Genomic DNA, 21,293 nt, shown 5'->3' on the forward strand with positions numbered 1-21,293 from the left:
ATCAGAATGTCTGTCAATTATTAAAATTAAATGAAAAAAAATTACAGCTAGATAGAGGGTAAATGAGAGGGGGGGGGGGGGGGGGGAAGCGCATTGCTCTTGTAATTTTCCCTCTGCTCAAAGAGTAGGATAGTCTTACCGCCATATCTAATCTTTATACAAACCATTATCATGAAAGAACTGTCACATGCATGTAATCCCAGCCTCTGCATTTACTGATTGTGTAAAACATGATCTCCTCAATGAAAACCTGCTTGCCGGTAAAGCTTGGGTTAATGATTGTGTACACTGCTTTACGCATTTGTTGTAAAAAAAAAAAAAAAAAAAAAAAAAAAGACAAGGAATATGCTGTTTTTCACCCAAGCATTAACAAGGAAATCATGCAGGCTGACACTGGAGACACATGCTCTTCATTAACATCGGTGACATTAATTGTTTATGAATTAGATTAGAAAAAGCCAGCAGTATATTTACTATTATACATGATACATGTTTTAAAAGCCTTATTTGATGTTGCATAAGTGTTTGTGTTTTCCAGGCTTTATTAAGTAGAAACATAACTGTTCATTGCAATGTTTCAAATGCATGTTGCTGTTTAATCTATGTGGTCTTTTCAACATGTGTGACCTGAGGAGCTGTAAGTCCCTTTGTTAGAGCTGTTAAGCAAGACTCTTTATTCCACCTGCTGCTGGACTCTCACGTGATTGTTACAACTTGATATGTTTTTAAATGTTGTTATGCACTTAGAAGGAAACTTGTCTGTAGACAGTAAATAATTTCAGCTTTAAATTTTCATCTATAGATGAGTATTTTCACTTTGGGAAACGATTTATCTGTATACTTTTGATCTTTTTTTATGTATCCAGTGGAACCCCGACTTACGAATACCCCATGTCACGAAAAATTCAAGTTACGAAGGCGCTGAACGGCAATATTTCTGCCCGTGTAATAAAATCTGCTGGCTCTGATTGGCTAAGCCTACAATCCCCACAATGCCTTCCGAATCATGTGACAACCCCTTGCCTTTCGTAATTGCGCTTCGCTGTTCCACTTGAACGACGTATTGTTGTTCTAGTTAGCAATTAGCCTATAGCCTATCGTTCAGCATCGCCTTACTCAAAAGGCGCGATGGGTGCTTCGACTTACGAAAATTTTCGACTTACGAAAGACCCTCGGGAACGAATTAATTTTTTAAGTCGGGGTTCCACTGTATAATGAATAAAGACCAAACAACCTTTCTTATGTGGCCTGAATTGAGTAAGTGGTTAAGAAATTGAAGACTGGCCCAGCTGGAATATTCATTATTATTTTCTTGTACTTTATTTACTGTCTTCACAATATATTGTTTCACATCTTAGTTTGGTTTCTATGCATGTCAAATATACAGCATTTGGTTCAGAGACAGCCAATCAAAAGATCCAGTTCAACCCACTGGGGGACTAAACAAAGTGTTTTTCAAAGAACTTCACAGTCAGTAATGATTTGTCCAATAGGATCGTGCAGTCCTATTAAGACTGGCAAGCTGTCTGATGGATGCACATATTATATTGGCTATATTTTCATCCAAACTCAAAGTCTATATCATTGTTAATATTCAGACTCGCTGCTGAAAAATAATAAGGATGTTGGTTCTGTGCCACGGCAAGGATATTGCCGTTCAGCGCCTTCGTAACTTGAATTTTTCGTGACATAGGGTATTCGCAAGTTTGAGACGAGGTGCCGACTTGTATTCATACAGGTTATACAGCAGTTTTAACAGTCTGACCCGTTAAGGATCAAACTGGGTTGTGTGTGGCCTATGAACAAAGATAGGTTTACTGACCTAATTTCTGAATGCATTGACTCAACAACATGCTGAAAACATTTCTCAGAGTTTTTGTTGCATATTAAAATGCTGTCATGCCTTGGCTGCAGAATCGTTGGCTGCACAACCATAATACACGTCCTATTCAACAACATCTCAAAGGTGCTCTATTGGATTGTGATCTGGTGACACTGGAGGCCACTTGAGTACGGTGAAGCCAGTTTGAAATGATTTGAGCTTTGAGCGTGTTATCCTGCTGGAAGCAGCCACCAGATGATGGATACATTATCGTCATAAAGACAGCAATTCTCTGTAAACCCTGGAGATGTTTGCATGGGAAAATCCCAATAGATCAACGGTTTCTGAAATACTCAGATCAGCCTCTTTGGCACCACCAACCATGCCATGTTCACAGTAAAAGAAAACACTTAGAGTTTGATCATCAGCGGTTTGTCAGTAGTGAGTGTACATTAGATGGATATCAGCAGCTTTAGCTCTAAAATTAATTACGATAATGCAGGTGGTGCAATTCTTAGATGAGCTAAAAACATACAAAATTAATCACTAAAAATTGTTTAAAAAGAAAAAGCACTCTCTGCACGATCTGGGTTTTTGTTCTTAGAGTATAAAGATTTTGCCTGTAGGTTTTGTAATTTTTTTACTTTAATCATTCCTCTTTATTTATTTATAAAGAGGAATTTATTTATTTATTTATTTATTTATATATTTTATGTCTTATTAAAAATGCAATTGAACTTAAGCTGCAATACAGGACCCCAATCAGTCTCCAAACCATGTACATGATGTAAAAGTGGCTAAATATAAAAATCTGTAGTAAATTTACAAAAGCATGATCAATAGGTGCACACAAAAAATCTTTAATCTACATGAAGTCATGTCTGCCTTAACAGAGTTTCTTAAAATAGTCCAGTGAGAGACCTAATTCTTCTTAGCAACATTTAGAGTACAGGCACGTGGACTTCTTGGGAGTATTTAATAGAGTGGAATGTTGTTTAGAGGAAATTTCCACAGTAGTGAGGGGGCTGGGTGAGGGGGCTGGGTAACTATGAAGCTTCTGGTTATTCTTACTTACAGTAAATCAAATCCAATCAAATTACCGCATGAGCTGTCTGTCATTCTTTAATATTCGATTCATTTTCTGCCTTGACTGCTTATAAGACTAGAGGATCAACAAGAAGTTTCACATTGCGATGAAAATTTATCCTTTAGAAAGGAGGTTTAAAACTCAGCACTTAAATTTAAAGTTTAACTCCGTCCCACCAAGAGACCGGCTCACTCTGCCTGACAAAGAGCTCAGCTCTAACACTCTGACACTAAGCTGAAGAGTTTAAGAAGAAAGCCAGCTCTGAAGAATTTTACAAGACTTTGCCTTTTTCCCTTCAGAGCAGGGAGGTATTTTTTGTAATATACTTATATATAAAGAATGGGAGATTATGATGACGATACAGCATTTCTTGGACAGAGCGGTCCTTACTTCTGGACCACATTCTTTCTCCTAAATGTTGTTTTTGTGTCAACCGGATTCAACGGGCTTTACATTGTCTTTGTTGGAGCAGCTCCGAAACACCACTGTTTGATTCCAGACGTCAACCTGACCGAGGAGTGGAGAGATGCCATCATTCCCTTTACGATAGTGGATGGTGAGGAAGTTCAGAGCCAGTGCAGCAGATATAAGATAGACGTGGTTAGAAATCTTTCTGCACAAGGATATATTCCTGGAAGAGAAGTTAACCTGACAACCCTGGAGCAGGAGGGATGTTTAGATGGATGGAATTACAGCAAAGAAATCTACCAATCCACTATAGTCACTGAGGTCAGTATTATATTATTATGATTACTAACATGAAATTCCAGTTTTGAAAGCTTTAAGCTGTCTTTTTATTATGTAATTCGCATCTTTTACAGTGGGACCTTGTTTGTGACAACCAATGGAAAGTTCCATTTGCATCCTCGAGTCTATTTGTGGGATATCTCATTGGGTCCCTAGTCTCAGGACAGCTTTCAGACAGGTACTTTACTCCTAATTATCCTTTTTCTACTTACCCTGAATCCACCCTGTATAATTATACCTACATTGACTTAATTATAAGACATTTTCTGTCATTTACTATATACTACAAGTCTGTTAGTTTCTCTAAATCAAGTCTGTTCATACAGTGCTGATTACAGTAGTGTCTGAAAAATAAATAGCTGGCAAATGACACTGATTTCGGAATAGTTAAAAAAAAAAACCTATAGCCACACTATATAGTGGAATTAATGACAGCAGCCCCATCTGCTGTTATAAGAGGGATGGTGCTAACACACGGGCTAATATAGTTTTGTATTTAACATAAATTTTTATTTCCTTATTCAGTTTCTAATGTTTCCAATTTCGGTTCATTTCCAAAGAGGGTTTGTTCATTTAGCTGTGTTGTTTGTTTGTTTTTTTAAACCTTAACTGTAGCTATTTGATTGCATTTCCTCACCAAACGAAAACAAACCACATGCATTTATAAATGCTCTGTATCTGTGAATAAATATCTGCGATATATACGATTCCTTTCTAATCAGGTTTGGAAGGAAGAAGGTTGTTTTTATGTCTCTTGGGGTCCAGTGTCTCTCCGTCCTGCTTCAGTCCTTTTCTCATTCGTGGAGGATGTTCTGCATCATGTACCTCTGGGTTGGAGCCTCTCAGATATCCCTCTACATTTCTGCATTTGTTCTAGGTTTGAAATATAATTTAAACATGTGTTTGGTATGATTCCTCTGTCTGCCTTCAGTAACAAGCTTGTCACTAACGATTTATGATTTCATCTTGGATAGGAACTGAGGTTTTGAGTAAAACTATGCGTGTGCTGTTCACAACTCTCGGAGCCTTCCTTTTCTACTGCATTGGGTACATGACACTTCCTTGGATTGCATACGGCATCAGAGAATGGAGGACTCTGGTTGCAGTTCTGTCAACAACCTCTCTGATAAACTTTCCTCTGTGGTGGTATGTTTTTTATGATATCCAGTGATTTTTATTCCAATATTCATGCATAAATGCAAAGTCAATTACACTGTCAATAACTGTGAAGAAAATAGACTCTAAAACTATGTTGGTTGGGCAGGTTTATCCCAGAGTCTCCTCGATGGCTGATGACTCAGGGGAGAGTCAAAGAGGCCGAGGCCATTGTCAGAGAAGCTGCAAGTAAAAATAAAGTTCAGGCACCACCTGTAATCTTTAAAGAATCTGAGGTGAGGTTCATTCATTGTTATTAATATTAGTATTAATATATGCATTTGTCTAACATTCAGGTCCATATCTAGTATTTTCTAAAAATGGAAAAACAAATTTAGGGTTACATTTCTGGAAATTTGACACACAGAATGAGCCACAACATTAAAACCACTGACAGATGAAACAAATAGCATTTGTCTTCTCATTCCAATGCATTATTTTGCCAGAAAAACCTTGGGTCTTGGCATTCTTGTGCATGTTACTTTAACATGTATCACCCACCTAAATGCTGTTGCAGACCCACTCCCCACATCGTAGCAACACTCTCTGACGGCACCGGCCTCCCTCTGCAGGACAGTGCACCATGCCACACTGCCAAACCTGCTTAGGGGGGTACCACAAAGAGCCCAAAGTGTTGACCCAGATCTGAGTCCGATCAGATATGTGGGATGCAGCGGAACAAGCCAGATCTACAGATGTCCAACCCTGGAACCCAAAGGATCCACCGCTAATGTCCCAGTGCCAGACATCACATTCAGGCCTTCAAGGGTCAGAGCTGTTTTATTGGCATGAGGGGCACCTGCACAATGCTACATAGGTGGTTTCAATGTTGTGGCTGACAGGTGTACGCTGGTAGTTTTAATATTCACAGACTAAATGTAAAAATGTGACTCTAGAGGCCACATTGAATATTTTAGTCATTTACATTTTTTTGCCCCATAATGTTTTATTATAAGTTGCTTTCTTGAATAGAAATCTAGTGCTAGTGTTTGGAATTAAGAATCATTCCTCAGATTACTATAAGATTAAAATACAGTACAATCTCACCCATTCATATCCACATAATGCTTTTTCCTTGGACAAAGCCCACATATAATCTGCTTATGATATACTGACAATAGTCTATGTACAAAAGTAGAAGTTCAAATCACATAAATTATATTCTGTCTCCATTTAACACCCAGGAATTGCCTCTTTTCAAGACATATACCATGCTTGATATTCTGAAATCCAAGAATCTGAGATGTATCACACTGATGTGTCTCCTTTTATGGTACGTTTTATGGTTGCTTTCACCTTTTTCTGACATTTTAGGTTTTTGTAATTCAGCAAAAATAGTCAGTGTGAACAGATGGCTGACTTGACCTTTATATAATAACACAAATATTGGTAAATAATGACACTGTACTTTTCTTTTTGTATTTTCAGGATGGCAATAAACATTGGGTATTTTGGTTTATCGCTGAACACCTCCAACCTCAGTGGCAACCCATTTGTGAACTGTTTTTTGTCTGCTACAACCGAAGTCCCCGCTTACATAGTCTCTACGTGGCTGCTAAAAACATGTCCCAGAAGAGTGCTCCTTTCATTGTTCCTTATCATTGGAGGAGGAGTTCTTCTGCTCATCCAGTTCATCCCTGACAGTAAGGTTTCCCTTCTTACAAAGTAAAGCTCTAATATCATGAAACCAAAAAACAATTAAGTCTCTCTCTATTTCTTCTCTCCTCAGCCCTTCACAATGTTGCTCTGGCATTAGAAATGACTGGAAAGTTTGGCTTCACTATGGCCTTCAGCATCGTGTACATCTACACTGCTGAGATTTACCCCACAGTACTCAGGAATATTGGCATGGGGATGTGCTCCTCAGCTGCACGTGTTGGCAGTATCACAGCACCTTATGTCATTTTTTTAGGTACACAGATGTTAGATATCTCACACAGACACTGCATTGGCTTAGTCATACAATGATATAGCGTAGGTACCTATAAAACCAGCACAGAAAAACAGCAGTGGTATGTAAAAATATTAAATAGTCAGGTAAAAGTATGTCTTGCAGCATCTCATGTAAACTTGAAGTAAACATAGATTTGTAGATGCTTAACATTTCATGAGGTTATACATTTAGGTATCTAAAAGTATGCCATTTTCTAAAGTTGACTTTTGTTCCTTTATTATTTCTAGGTACGTATAATAAAGTTCTGCCTTATATTTTAATGGGAAGTCTCACAATTGCTTCCTCTGTGGTTAACCTCTTCCTTCCGGAGACCCTTCATAAAGATCTTCCGGAAACCGTGGAGCAGATGCAAAAATGTCAGGGGTGAGGGCAGTTCACGCATCACATGTAGATATGATCAAAGTGCTACATGTCTCACATGTGGGCTGTAGAACACATCAGAACTTGATTTTAGTATTTGTCAATGCATAATTTCTGAGAACACTTAGATTGATTGACTTCCTGATAAGGTGATGTGCATGTTGTAAAAGGGCAATATATTTTTTTATGCTACATACCTTCAAATGTGAAGAAATAGAAAATAACATTTTTCTCTTTTTTTCACTTTTTTTGTAATTTCAGGCTTTGCAGTGGACCAAAAGAAGAAGAAATGCATAACAAATGCAGCAATAGTTAACCCACCCATACCATGTGAGGCCCATTCTGATGGGCAAGCTCTTTCTCTTTAGTTTATTTGATGTTAAGCGTCTTTTGCGTGAAAGTGACCATCTGAAATCCCAAAATAAAATCCCACAAGCATGCTAAGATTGTGAATTCAAGAATTCCTATAAGTATTTAGACATATTGAAAATAAAAACATTATTCATTTTTTACGGAATTGAATGGTCACAAAATTCAAGTAAAAAATTAACATTTGAACCCTATTAGCGCACAGTTCTGGTTTTGTGTTTTAACAGCTAATACCACATTTAACATCATTGTCTATTTTATTGTTTTTACTGCCAGTGAAAAGTTTGATTTACTGTAATAAAAAGCATCATGCTACCATACTAATAAAGAAAAGGGTACAGTCAGCAGGTCTTAAGCTTAGTTAACATAAAATCTGGAAATGGCTAGCAGTTTGCTTGATTATGTCCAAAGGTAGCAAACTTCACCTGCCAGCATATCTGAAGCTTACTAATTAACTTGTAATATCTTGTTTGTTTAAGAGAAGACAGAGCAAGGAGTTCTGGGATACCCCAACCCCCAATATTGAAATGGGGAGACTTGAAACCATTTAAGTGTTACAAATCTTTGACTGAATCAATGCACAAGATGTTAATAGATTACATGTTTGTTTTACTGTTTTTTCAAATAAATTGTCATTGAATATTTGTTGTTAAATGTTGTTTGTTTATTTTTATGTCTTTTTTAAATATATGCTCTCTATTAATTTGTTGGGCCACTTCAAGCTGTTTTGAAATGAGAAATATAAACCACATATTGATACATACCACTTGTTCTACAATACTGTGATTATGAATTGCTATAAAATGCAGCGAAGAAATCAGAGGTTAACGGGAGATGGAACCAAGCAGTGCTGTTAACAATGGTGTCTCTCTAAGCTGTCATATGCTCCAAGCCTATTTAGTGAATTCTGTCATAACTGTATCAAGATAAATTCCTCTTGAGTTGCTGTCCCACATTAAGCTTTTGAAGCTCTAGCTTTAGCTTTAGCTTTAGCTTTGGAAATGTCTCAGCTGTCATTATGTAAAATGTATTAAAAACCTGTATGAAACACAAATAGAAGAGACCTAAAAAATGACACTTTACATAACTATCTGACCTCCTAGATTAAATGAGCTATATATAAATTCTGAGCTCTAAGTACTAAGAAAACGTTTTGCTTTAAATGTTAAGAAATTTAGTCACAAAATGGACAGCATAAAAATCATGACACCTTCGCAACTGGCCATCAGTATCCTCCTGAACAGATTTTTTTGGCACCTTTTATTTTATGTAATTGAATGATTGCACAAAGTACATTACTGATCTAATAACTAGAAATTCTAACTTAACCCTTTAAGACCTACCATAGAACCAAGTCCGCCAGAGCTTATAGTATATTTTACATGCTGTGGAGCCATTTTTTGGAGCACTTCAAGTTGCTATACATCAATACAACCATTATAGCCCACATTTTAATAATATGTCTGCATTAAGTGCATAGTAATTACGTAAATTGCAAAAAAAGTTTTGCAAAAAAAAGTTTTAAATCGTTTTTGATTTTTTAACATATATTTCTAGTTAGAGAAATGTAAGAGGCTTATCCCTCAAAACTGTAAATACAAAAAAGTTGCACAAACTAGTTTCCCACCAAAGGAAATTTATTTTAAGTGTCTTCATAGTTTTATTTTTGAGATACACCAATTTTCATATACTGCAGGAAAAACAAAAAAATATATTATAGTGCAAATTTGCAAAATAACAGCATATGCATCAAAATAAAATATTTCCAGCAGTGCAATATGAGTCCTAAGCATCCCAGAAACGACACAGAAAGTCATAAAGTCAAACATAACTTTTAAAAACACAAGTATAGGCTCATAAGGCCACGATGGTAAAAAACTACATTTCCGCAAAATAACGTCACTTCCGGTTTCGGGCAGGTCATGCCGGACATGTGATAGGAAAACCTCCTGTGTTGTACCAGTGCCAAAGACTTCACGCGTCAAGGACCTCAACAGCTATGGGCCGGTGGCTCTGACATCCCACCTGATGAAGACCGTGGAGCGGCTGGTCCTGGCTCAGCTTCAGCACCTGGTGAGCTCATCACTGGACCCACTTCAGTTTGCCTACCAGCCTGGCATTGGAGCGGATGATGCCGTCATTCACCTCCTACAGAGGGCCCGGTGGCTCCAGTGTCCGGCAGCCTCGCCTCTGTCAATGCGCCCCAGGGTGGCTGTGGCTACAGTGTAGCTTGCCATCACCAGTGTGTGAATGTGTGTGTGAATGGGTGGATGACTGGATGTGTAAAGCGCTTTGGGGTCCTTAGGGACTAGTAAAAGCGCTATATAAATACAGGCCATTTACCATTTTACATCATTCCCTCGCTCACCTGGAGACCACTGGAAGCACTGTGAGAATCAGGTTCTTTGATTTCTCCAGTGCCTTCAATACTATTCTTCCCTCGGTCCTGAAGGACAAGCTGGAGAACTCAGGAGTGGACCATCACCTCACTACCTGAATTCTGGACTACCTCACCGACAGACCACAGTATGGGAGAACTCAGGGCTGTGTGTCGGACAGGGTCGTCTGCAGTACGGGGGCCCCACAGGGAACGGTTCTGGCTCTGTTCCGCTTCACCATCTACACTGCAGACTTCTCCCACAACTCCACCCAGTGCTTCCTGCAGAAGTTCTCTGATGACTCTGCAATAGTCAGCCTCATCACTGATGGGGACGACAAGGAGTACAGAGGACTGACCCAAGACTTTGTGGACTGGTGCCAGCTGAACTACCTCCAGATCAACGCCAGTAAAACCAAGAAGCTGGTGGTAGACCTCCGCAGGCACAAACATCCTCCACTGCAACCACTGAACATCCAAGGTATGGACATTGAGGCTGTGGACAGCTACAGGTACCTTGGTGTTCATCCGAACAACAAACTGGACTGGACTCATAACTCAGACGCCCAGGAAAGGGCAGAGCAGGCTGTACCTGCTGCGGAGACTCAGGTCGTTTGGAGTAGAGGGCCCACTCCTTTACTCAGTTGTATACAGCATTTGTATTCTATTTTATCCTATTGTATATTTTATTCTATTTATTCTACTGTATATAGTATTTTATTCTATTCTGTACAGTTGTGTACAGTATTTTATTCTTATTGTATTCTAATTTTGCTATATAACTTTTGCACTGTCCACTTCCTGCTGTGACAAAACAAATTTCCCACGTGTGGGACTAATAAAGGTTATCTTATCTTATCTTATCTTATCTTATCTTATCTTATCTTTAGAGAAACTATAATTGTCAAGGCAGCATCAAGATATTTTCCAGGGAAACTGGTTGTGACTTGATGCTTAAGAAGGTTAGATGATGCAACAAATCAGTTACACTGAAGTCAATCAGCAACAAGATGGTTGAATAATAATTAAAAAATCAACGTGTATGGTCGTGGCTGTAACTCAGGAGGTTGAACTGGTCATCCGGTAACTGGAAGGCTGGTAGTTTGAGCACAAAGTTTTGATGTCAAAGCTTCTTTGGGAAAGTTAATGAACCCCAAGTTGGCATCTGAAATGTTAATGTTCAATAGAAAGCATTTGGTTGTAAAAAATAAAAAGTGCTTGTTTGAATGGGTGTCAACGCATGAATGAGACATGTTGTATAAAACACGTTGATGCTCCAGTAGAACAGAAATACTGTATAAGATCCAGTCCCTTTTCCATTTACTAAATAAAGGTAACACCATCATATGAAATTAATAAGCGATGGTGATGGCTTAATTTGTGACTGTTTTAAAGTGATTTTAAAGTAAACTTTAACATCCAATTTAAGTTTTTCTTTGATGTGTCCAGGTCATCGTTTGGTTACATTGATATTGTCAGATATTGTAGTTATATTGTTAGTATTGTTGTCTTCCCATTGGCTGCTCTCTCAGGGAAGCGTAAAGGCCATTCTGGAAGAAGCTGTTAAGAAGAATAAAGTAAGAGGCCCCTCAGAGGCTATTTCGACCCAAGCTGAAATAAGAGTCTTGGAAATATGTTGTTTGTTTGAATATGTGATCTTCACAATCTGCAAAGGTGCTAAAAAGGTCAAAGGTTCTAAAAACTAGATGAAAGATAATTTAATTATGATGTAGTTTCATTGGCTTGGCCTTTTTATCATCTGGAAGTAATATAGCAGAAGAGGCTAGAAAAGGCTGTAGGAGGGCTTTGTGACTTTTTTTTTTTTTTTTTTTTTGGTTAAACAAATATTTCTATAAACAAATATTAAATATAAATATTTTTGTTCCCGGTGAATATGAAAAGTATTTGGTTAAGACTTGCTTACACCAAGAGACTCGAGTTCCTGTTGTCTGTTGGCTCAGGTTTGCATTTCAGGTTAGCCTGTTTGTGTTAGGTCACTCATTATATCACTTTGTACCATGTGTGCAGAAGTCGTGTTTCATTTACAGATCTAGGATCCAAAGTTTAACTACAGTTTCATCTTGTTGTTTTCCTCCCCACACCTTGAAGATTTGTTGTCTATGAAGAAAAAAACATTACATTTCTGTGGTATGTGTACAGTTTCCACATATAATGTGAAAAGTATTAAAACCAAGAGATGAAAATGTAAACTTTAGTCATATGCATGAGCTAGATACAGTACAAACGTTTGGTTATTTAAGTCTCGAAACTGCACCTAATTCGTTTGATATTTGGTTGTGTATTTTGCATTTCCAGTCTTACAATTTTACTCTGAAGTCTCTACACTGTAAAATCTAATTATTTCCAAGAACTTCAAAAAATAATGTAAAACTCATTGCCTCAAAAAAAAAAAACTAAGCTTTGTAATTGAAATAACTAAATTAGGGTAACTCATTCGTTATGAGTATCTGTCTTAGCAGGATCGCTGTCATCATCATTAACTACTACACTTCAACCCCTAACACATCAAACCAGCATGTCAACCATTACTTAAGCTGCTTCTCATCTGCTGAGGGAGGTTCCAGCTTACAGAAGTGTCTTGGTACTGCTTCAGTAATGCTCCAGAACCTTCTCCGAGTCTTCAGCTCTCCTCCTCCATCCTGATCCTCTGTGTCCACGCCATCCCAAGAGGTAATGCTTCAGAAAAATGCATTGCTAGATCATCGTGTTCCAAAGACCCTATTTTCTTAACTTAATAAACAGCATACTCACTCTTGGCTTGCATTGTGATTTTACTTACTGTTCCCGACCCATGTATCTACGCCTTCCTTCGTTCGCATGCAAGTGATGCCTTGGGTGCACATTATCAGATTTGCTTGGTGCCCCGGTTAAAGTGGCACCATCTCTTAGCTAACCTTTGGTAGCCCACTCCACAGAGAGAGTATGTGCAACCTGTTCAATTTGCTTCAAAAGCAAGCCTCGTTCCTGCCTTCAGCTCTTTTGCAACCACTCCTGTCAGCCACCTCTGTATTCCAACTGCATTCCCTCACACATTTTCTCAGACAGACAGACATTCCCAATTTATATATTGTTTTTGCGTGAAGTACTAGGCACAAAAGTTAGCTTGTTCTCAGGATTCTAGTTCAACAATCAAAAAGAAAGGGCTAATCGGGAGCTTAAAGCTGCCCTGTGCTGTATCACTACCTCAATCCCTCCTTCTGAAGGCCCCATGGTCCTTAGGTTAAGTATGCTCACTAACCGCCTCACCATTTGAAGCTTCATTGGGATGTCAACCGTCTTTGCTTCCAGTCCAGGAGGGGGAGACTGTGGTGCTCTCTTTACAACATCCCCAGCATCATTAACACATCAGCTGTCTATCTCAAGCTTCCAACATCTTTTAAGATCCAGCCTACTTTTTATGTTTCCCAAATGAAACCTTTTCTTCCAGCCCTTTTTGCATGCTGGCCCATCAGCATGTACCCGCCCAGGTAGTGGACAATAAACCTGGTTACATGGTTCACAGGTTTTTGGGCATTCAAAGATAAGGTCCCACCTCAATCCTTTGCAATATTCTCTTTGTAATGAAAATAAATAATTCTGAAATATTCTGAAATAATCCAATTTATTAAGTCATGGTATCTGTTCTATTTCAAAAGTTCTATTTTACTTGTTTTTGTTTTGAAATTTTATTCTGTGCACAGTATTTGGTATGTCTAATTTACCTAACCTACTGTGAAGAAAACATCAAAGTCATTGAAAATATTAAAATCTAAATAAAATACTTTTCAAAATCTTGTGTAACTGTGGTCATAATGCGCTAGTCTCCTCAGCTACAGGATATTCACTTGTTTAGCACAACAAAACATGTGCTAAAGCTCAAATAGTGTTGTAAAAAAAACTTTATGTAACTGTGTAACCTCCCATATCAGGTGAGGCATATAAAACCTGAGCTCAGCTTTACAGTTCACAACCTCTGAAATCTCTTAGACCAATAGTGCTCATCCAATCTTCTGGCTATTCAGCACTGACTCTTTTAAGTATGAAGGATTTTGGTGAAGTAACGAATACGGTAAAAATCAGAGACTATGACACCATCACAGCTTTTCTTGGATCTTGGGGACCCTTTCAGCTCAGGATTTTTTTAGCACTGGCCATAAGCATTCTCCCAAATGGATTTATTGGCGGCTATATAGTATTCATAGGTGCTATTCCATCTCACGAATGCTATATTCCTGAAAACTACAACATCAGCGAGATGTGGAAAAACGTGACAATCCCATTGGAAACTGTTAGTGGCAATGCAAAGCGGAGTTCCTGTTCAAGGCTTAACTTGGATGTGGTCAGGAACTACTCTCAGAACAATATTATCCCAAATGTCGATGTGAACGTTAGTGAAATACCTTGGGAGAGTTGTATAGATGGGTGGTTACACAGCAAAAGCATCTACCAGTCAACTATTGTTACCGAGGTGAGAAATTTGTCATGATTTTATTTAGCATCATAGATTTATCTAGAACATGCATGCACAAGGTATAGCATTGATCTGCCAATCTGGTAACTAGAAAGTCTTATCAGTGTTACCAGATGTGCTTTTAAGTGAAGTGCCTGGCATGGAGCTGGATGTGAAGAATTTCAGACAAGATAGTTTTACATAGACTTTTCCATGACATGATTAAGCTATTATGCAAAGTAAAACTAATTCATGTAAACTGCTAAACTATGGCAGCCCACCAGGTACAACAACAACAGGTCAAAATGCCAAACTTTAATTTTCTACTCTTATACACAGGGTTCATGGTGTGTGATATTATTATTAATGGGAAATTAAGCAGCAACTAGAAGTCGAGCAAGTAATTATTTGTACATTAGTGCCGTAAAAAAACAAACACAAATGCTTGTTAAGATATAATCTTGCTTAAAGATGACTGTTTCAAGAATTATGCAGACTGAAAGAAGTCACACAAACACTTGAATTTACTCAGCAACCAGCAGCATCCTGCATCATGTTTTTAATGTTACTGTCAATTAAAGTTGCATTACAGTTACAATGGATTTAAGATTAATGCTCTTTAGTTTATTAGTCCTTTTCATCTTATTCAAACATCTCTCTCATGCCACAGGTGAGGATTTTGACTTACATTTTTTATAAAGTTTGACAGTTCCTTGTTTTCCCCAGTGATTGCAAAGCATTCAAGCATCAAAACAACATCAAACCACAATGTTTCCTCTACATCATGCAAATAAAAAGACTAAAACAATAACTATCCTAACATAAACTGATTTTTTCTCACTTTCTATCAGTATATGTGTATATGAGTTAAAAGTAGGTGTTTTACAAATTGTACGTGTGATTAAATTCTCCCCGTACTGGGGAGACTAACTGATAGTTATTATGAAAAATTAATGAAGTTATTGGTGTTGTTGCACAAACAATTACCTGGAACTATTAAAAAATAAAAGTTGTTCTACCTGTGGGAGAGTTACTCTTACTTTACATATTCAGAAGTCATAGATACTGTGAGTTCTTATTCTATTCTTGTCTTCAACTAGTTACTGAGAATTCCAGTCAGTAAAATATCAGCATATCATGAAAACATCCTCCAAGATGTAGCCCATGCAGGACCCCGTTGCCTACAGTGGGATTTCAGAACTTATCACCATATTACCTTAGATTTATAACCTACCACTAATTTAAATTGTAATCTGAGTCACCTGTCATTTCTTTATTGGTTGACAGATTTGCAGATGTATACCACAAATTGTAAGTGAGTGAAAACAATGTACTGATTTTGCAGTGGGACTTGGTTTGTGAGAATGCATACAAACTTCCACTCACCAGCTCCATTTATTATGTTGGTGTGCTACTGGGAGCGTTGATCTCAGGTCTGGTGTCCGACAGGTCTGTACTCCACACAACAATGTTTGAACAGTATTTGTGTTGATCTAGTCTACTAGACTGTGTTTCCTTACAGATACGGAAGGAGACCAATACTCTTTATCATGATGCTGCTTCAAACTGTATCAATCACAGCACAGATATTCTCCCCGAGCTGGGAGATTTTCACCTTCATTTTCTTTTTGGTGGGTGCTGGGGGATTCTCCAACTACATCATTGCATTTGTGCTAGGTATGTTTTCCTAATAAGGAATGAGATTTTTTATGCTGCACAGACATTAAGTAATTTTGTCTGTGCATGAAGTACAAGTCAATTGCTTGGATGTACAATAAAATTTAGGAAGCCCTAAATGAAAGAATAAAGAAATCAAGAAATAAGCAAACATAATTCCTAACTGTTATATAGACATACTATGTATCACTTATGCACAACTCTTGTTACAACCTCAAAAACTACATATGAATTGTGCTTCATGCCAGACCGTAATGGTTTATCTGATTTGATAAGTAAGACAGTAAGACAGACTGCACTAATGCTCAGTTTCAGAACTTTCCTTGTAACAATATTACAAATTTTCCAAAATGTTGTTTTTGACATTTACAGGTTCAGAAATTCTAAGCCCAAAAACCAGAGTGGCGTTTTGTTCTCTTGGAGTTTTTATGGGCTCAGCACTGGGGTACATGGCAATGCCTGGAGCAGCCTACTTCCTCCGGGAATGGCAGTTGCTGCTGATTCCAATGGCTGCCTGTGGATTGATCTACGTCCCTCTGTGGTGGTGAGACTTTTTCATTTGTTGCATTATGGCTTGTGTCCTGAAAGTTGTTTTCAACTCAAGAAAAAGATATAATTTCTTATTGAAGGGTAATACATTAATTTATAGTTCAAGATAGCAAAACACCAGCTTTTACTTCATAGTTTGTTTGTTTAAGGTTAAATACAGTAGGGGCTAACACTGTCATTTTCACTGTTATAAACCATATGTTTGGAACAGTGTATATTTTCATTGCCAGTATTAAAACTGTCTAATTTATAGAAAAAATGTTGCATACTCTTTGTTTCATTTTTCCACTTAACTTGTCAAAAACATTAATCCCCTAAGAGAAAAGGTTCATTTTACCAGATTTAGCTAATAGCTAATTTTCATCTTGAAAGGCCAATAAGTAAAATATCAACTCAACTGAAAACATCCTCCAAGCTGTAGCCCAGGCCAGCTGGATATTTCTCCGGTTAGTTTGTTAAACTCTGACTCCAAAATATGTCAGCATATTAGAAATTTACAGCCTTATATGGTAAACAGACCCAAAATTTGCAACGTGATCTGAATTCCTTGTCAGTCATGTTGATCACTTGTTTTGTTTTTTATGAATGGTGTGCTGCCTTGAACTGTGGGACATGATCATCTCCTTTCTTTTTGTGAAGGATAGTCCAGCATATTCTACACTAGATGGGCAAATAGTGAAATCACTGAAGCACTTTTCCTGAACATTTATACAGATCAATCAGCTCTTGTCATGGCTGCCATTCAGATACTGGGTCATTTCACTACTTTAGGATCGTTCCTAAACAAAAACGACTATTCAACCTCAACCAACAAACAGCTAACTCAACAAGATGTTTTGGCAGGGATGTCGTCAATGTCTTGCTTTACTATCAGATTAATGATCAAGTTTGTGTTTCTCTGAAAATATTATGTTGCCACTGTGTTTGTCTGCTCAGGATAGTCCCAGAGTCTCCTCGCTGGCTGATCTCTCAAGGAAGAGTAAACGAGGCTGAAGCAATCCTGAAGCACGCTGCAAAGCTGAACAAAGTAGAGCCGCCACAGGCAATTTTTACGCAAGCTGAGGTAAGTGCATCAGCAAGTTGGTGATTTTAAATCAGAGTGTGTTTTGAGAAATGTGCATTAGGTTAGAATAAAACTAAAACCTTTGACATTTGCATCATGATTATGCTTGTCTCTTGGCTTAGGTTTGCATTTCAAGTTAGCCTATTTTTCTTTATAAAAATTCATTATATGGCTTTATAGCACATATGCAGAAGTCTGCAGGTCCAGGATCCAAAGTTTAACCACTTTGTCTGTTTTTTGCCACAGATTGAAGATGCGCTCACAATGAAGGAGGAGAAGCAAAACATTTTGGTCATTGTGAAAAGCTGCAATATATTCTCTATTACACTGATATGTTCACTTCTGTGGTACATCTAGAATTTGCTCATATGATTTAGGAGATTAAAAGATTTAAACCAAAATAATTGCTTGTTATGTCAAATTAAGTTTTGCTTTGAATTTCTGTGCAGGATCATCATCACCATCAGCTACTATGCTTTAGTCCTCAACACTTCCAACCTGAACGGTGACCCTTACATAAACAGCTTCTTGTCTGCTGTCGTAGAAGTTCCAGCTTACATAATTGCCTTGGTACTGCTTAAGTACTGCCCCAGGCGCTTCTGCCAGTCTTCCACGCTCTTTCTCGGGGGTGTCATGATCCTCTGTGTCCACCTCATTCCAATAGGTAATGATTAAAGTGTTACAAGCAAGTCACTTGTTAATGAGTTCACACTGTGGATGAACAAATGTTTGCACTTCGTCCTCAGAAAATGTAACAGGAAGAAAACCCCATTTACTTACCTTGATAAAATAAAAATGTATTCAGAATGCATGTGACGTGTTATTTGACCAAGTTGAATACTTTTAGCTTCCGCTGTGACCAAATCGGACATGGGTCTAAAGGGCATTACAGACTGAGCGCGTGCAAAAAGAAACACAAAGTTCTAAATTTTCCAAATGCATTTTCACCAGAAAATGCACTGAGACAAAATAGGGCAGTTGAGCAGTTTTAGCACTTGTTGACAGAGTTGGAACCACATCTGAGGAGGCAGAGAAATAATTTCAGAGGGCCATTGACCCGGAGCAGTGTCTACTGTAGCTGTTCGTCTGATGTAAAATGGTATTTTTTAGTATTTGTATACTCGGTAACAGTGTCCGTTTTAAGTTACAATTGCACCTGTTGCCAGATGCAGTGGCCTGACTGGTCAGAGCTATTTATTTGGAACTGACAAAAAGTTTTTTGTTCATTAAACTAAATCCTGGCAAATCGTCAAGTGAAGTTCTGCAGTCGGTGAGAATTAGAACAGATATTTTAACGTGCAAAATATTTGGACCGATCTAATGCATTGTGTGTAAAGGCCTTAAGTGCAGTCTCTTTAGCATGGCTGCATTGTTTAAAAGTGCATATTAATCGACTGCTCATGAATATTTAGCACTAGCACAGCTCGAATGATTAAGTAAGGTATATTTAGCTACATGAGGAAGTTAGAAACAACACTTAGTTATGTGCATCTCTTTTGACTTTTTAGGTTGTGCTGTAATGTTAAATGTTTTTTACTTCCATAGGTTTACCAGGTGTGGCTGTTTTTCTTGAGATGTTGGGAAAGTTTGGCATCACATCAGCATTCTGTGTGGTGTATGCTGTCACATCAGAGCTGTTCCCCACAGTTATCAGAAACACAGCAATGGGGATTTGCTCCATGGCTGCACGGATTGGGACCATCATCTCCCCATTTATTATTTACTTAGGTAGGATTTTTTGTTTGTTTTACTTCTTCAGGCATTTGGCTTTTACCAGGATTATTTTTAACAAAGTATTTAAAGTTAGCTGGCTTATTATTATTATGGCTTAGTACCTTTTATTACATAGTAATGCTACTGTCAATACTATTCTGTCTTTCCAATTCCATTCAATTCATTTCACAACAACAGTTGTCTCAATTGTAAGGCAAAGACTCCACAATAATACAGAGAAAAAGTCTTAACAACTTATAGTACAAAATCCCAAAGTTTTGCCCTTATTCTCTCCAATTTGTCTGCTTAACAATGCTACCAGTTCAGCTGGAACTCTGGAAAATTAAGCACATTTTTCAGTTCATAATTTTGTTTACATTCTATTTATTTATGTATTTATTGATGTTTTTGTTTTTCAGACTTGAAGTTGTATTAAAAGGTCAAGGTTTATGTTCTTTAACAAGAAAAAAATTAACTTTTGCTTATTTCTTCTTCTTTTTATTTTACTAGCAACAGATAGTCTGTTTTTGTTTTGATGTCCTTATCATTTTATTTTGCATTTTCTATTTGCAGGACAAGAATTCAAGGCACTCCCCTACATACTAATGGGAGTTCTAGCAATATGTGGTGCTGTCTTATGTTTGTTGTTGCCTGAAACAAATGGAAAAATCTTGCCAGAGACTATATCACAAATGCCACAGATATGCAGGTACGTTTAGGCATTAATATATCTACAATCTTTATGTTTAATACCTATTTTGTCACAGTTAAAAATTTTATGTCCCACTGTTGCTAAACGACACCTTGTTGTTCTAGCAGGAGAAAAGGAGAAAAGGAAAAGGAGGCTGAAAATGAAGCGACTCCATCTGTTTGCCAGCTCAAAGAATCTAAATTATAGTTTGGCTTCTCTATGTTTTTATTTTTTGGTTTGTTTGTTGTTTTTTGTTTTTCAGATATTCAGTTGCTGCAGAACATCATGAAGCAGCATGACGTTCTGCAGTTAAACAGCATGTTATACATTTTAAACCTTCTTTTCAGTATTTTTGTGTTTTATGTCTTTTATTTTGAACTATTTTGTAACGGTACTGTATTTGTTTGTTTAGCTTACTTGTGTTATTGTGATGTTTCTTGTCATCAGCAGATGCAGCCACCTCTAGAAATTTAGGAAATTTGCTGGTGTGGAGCATTCAGATATGTCTCCATCCTGAGTCCCAATGGACTTCAAATACATCTCTCACCACCTGCAACAGGCAGCGTGCAGAATATGCAGCACAATGCACACTTCTCCAAAATCCTCTGTCTATGTGGCAAATAATGGTAATGTGTTATTACAAAATAAATAGTTTAGAATTAAAATACATTTCCTGGCGGTGTGGTTTCTACAGTTACACACATTTTTGACATAAAAGAACTCCCCACCTTCTTCAGATATCAGTGGGGTTGCGTGTTAGGAGTGTCAGTATGGGGACAGCCAAGCCTGAGCCAAAGGTTCAATCTCTTTATTTGTCCTGGAAACAAGTCAACTGATACAGAAAAAATGATTTAGTATACATATATAAAGCCCTTAGAATCATCACTGCATTACTCCCTCATGTGGAGGCCCAGGAGAAAGCTTCTTCTATTTAGTAACACATCAAAAGAATGAAGGTGTTGCAATTACCGGGTCAATGTCCAGACCTCGACCTGATTAAAATGGTGTTTCTGGATCTCAGGGACAGCTCTGCATAAATGAATGTGCACAAACCTTATTTAAAGCAATGCTTAAATGCAATGTAGTATTGCTGACAGGTAACACTATTCACCTACTGAAATTCTTCCAGCTGCTTCTATCCTTTGAGTTGCCTGATTTTAATCACTCTAAAATGTCTTTTGCCATGGCTTAAATCCTCCTACTGTACAACTGACTGCTCTGGTGGGTAAAACATTACTTAAGGTGCTGTTGTGGTGCCAAAGGCTGTATTTAGACAGCT

General features: G+C 37.7%; 2 protein-coding genes across 2 annotated transcripts; both read left to right on the forward strand.

Annotated features, from left to right (window-relative positions):
* Window positions 1-2,923: 2,923 nt before the first annotated feature.
* On the forward strand, window positions 2,924-8,148 carry slc22a5 (solute carrier family 22 member 5). The gene is made up of 10 exons (XM_085287985.1): window positions 2,924-3,638; window positions 3,731-3,834; window positions 4,379-4,533; window positions 4,631-4,802; window positions 4,921-5,047; window positions 5,996-6,084; window positions 6,240-6,454; window positions 6,541-6,723; window positions 6,993-7,128; window positions 7,387-8,148. The coding sequence occupies exons 1-10, from the start codon at window positions 3,249-3,251 to the stop codon at window positions 7,439-7,441; spliced, it is 1,626 nt and encodes a 541-aa protein (XP_085144111.1). The 5' UTR covers window positions 2,924-3,248; the 3' UTR covers window positions 7,442-8,148.
* Window positions 8,149-13,853: 5,705 nt separating this feature from the next.
* slc22a4 (solute carrier family 22 member 4) lies at window positions 13,854-20,679 on the forward strand. Its single transcript, XM_085289569.1, has 10 exons — window positions 13,854-14,339; window positions 15,667-15,770; window positions 15,844-15,998; window positions 16,371-16,542; window positions 17,484-17,610; window positions 17,857-17,957; window positions 18,060-18,274; window positions 19,156-19,338; window positions 19,897-20,032; window positions 20,140-20,679. The coding sequence occupies exons 1-10, from the start codon at window positions 13,911-13,913 to the stop codon at window positions 20,219-20,221; spliced, it is 1,704 nt and encodes a 567-aa protein (XP_085145695.1). The 5' UTR covers window positions 13,854-13,910; the 3' UTR covers window positions 20,222-20,679.
* Window positions 20,680-21,293: the final 614 nt, after the last annotated feature.

This window comes from Mchenga conophoros, linkage group LG10 (genome assembly GCF_057382185.1).
Source record: "Mchenga conophoros isolate Kocher_MC1m ecotype Shallow Benthic linkage group LG10, M_conophoros_male_GT1.1, whole genome shotgun sequence".
NCBI lineage: Eukaryota > Metazoa > Chordata > Actinopteri > Cichliformes > Cichlidae > Mchenga > Mchenga conophoros.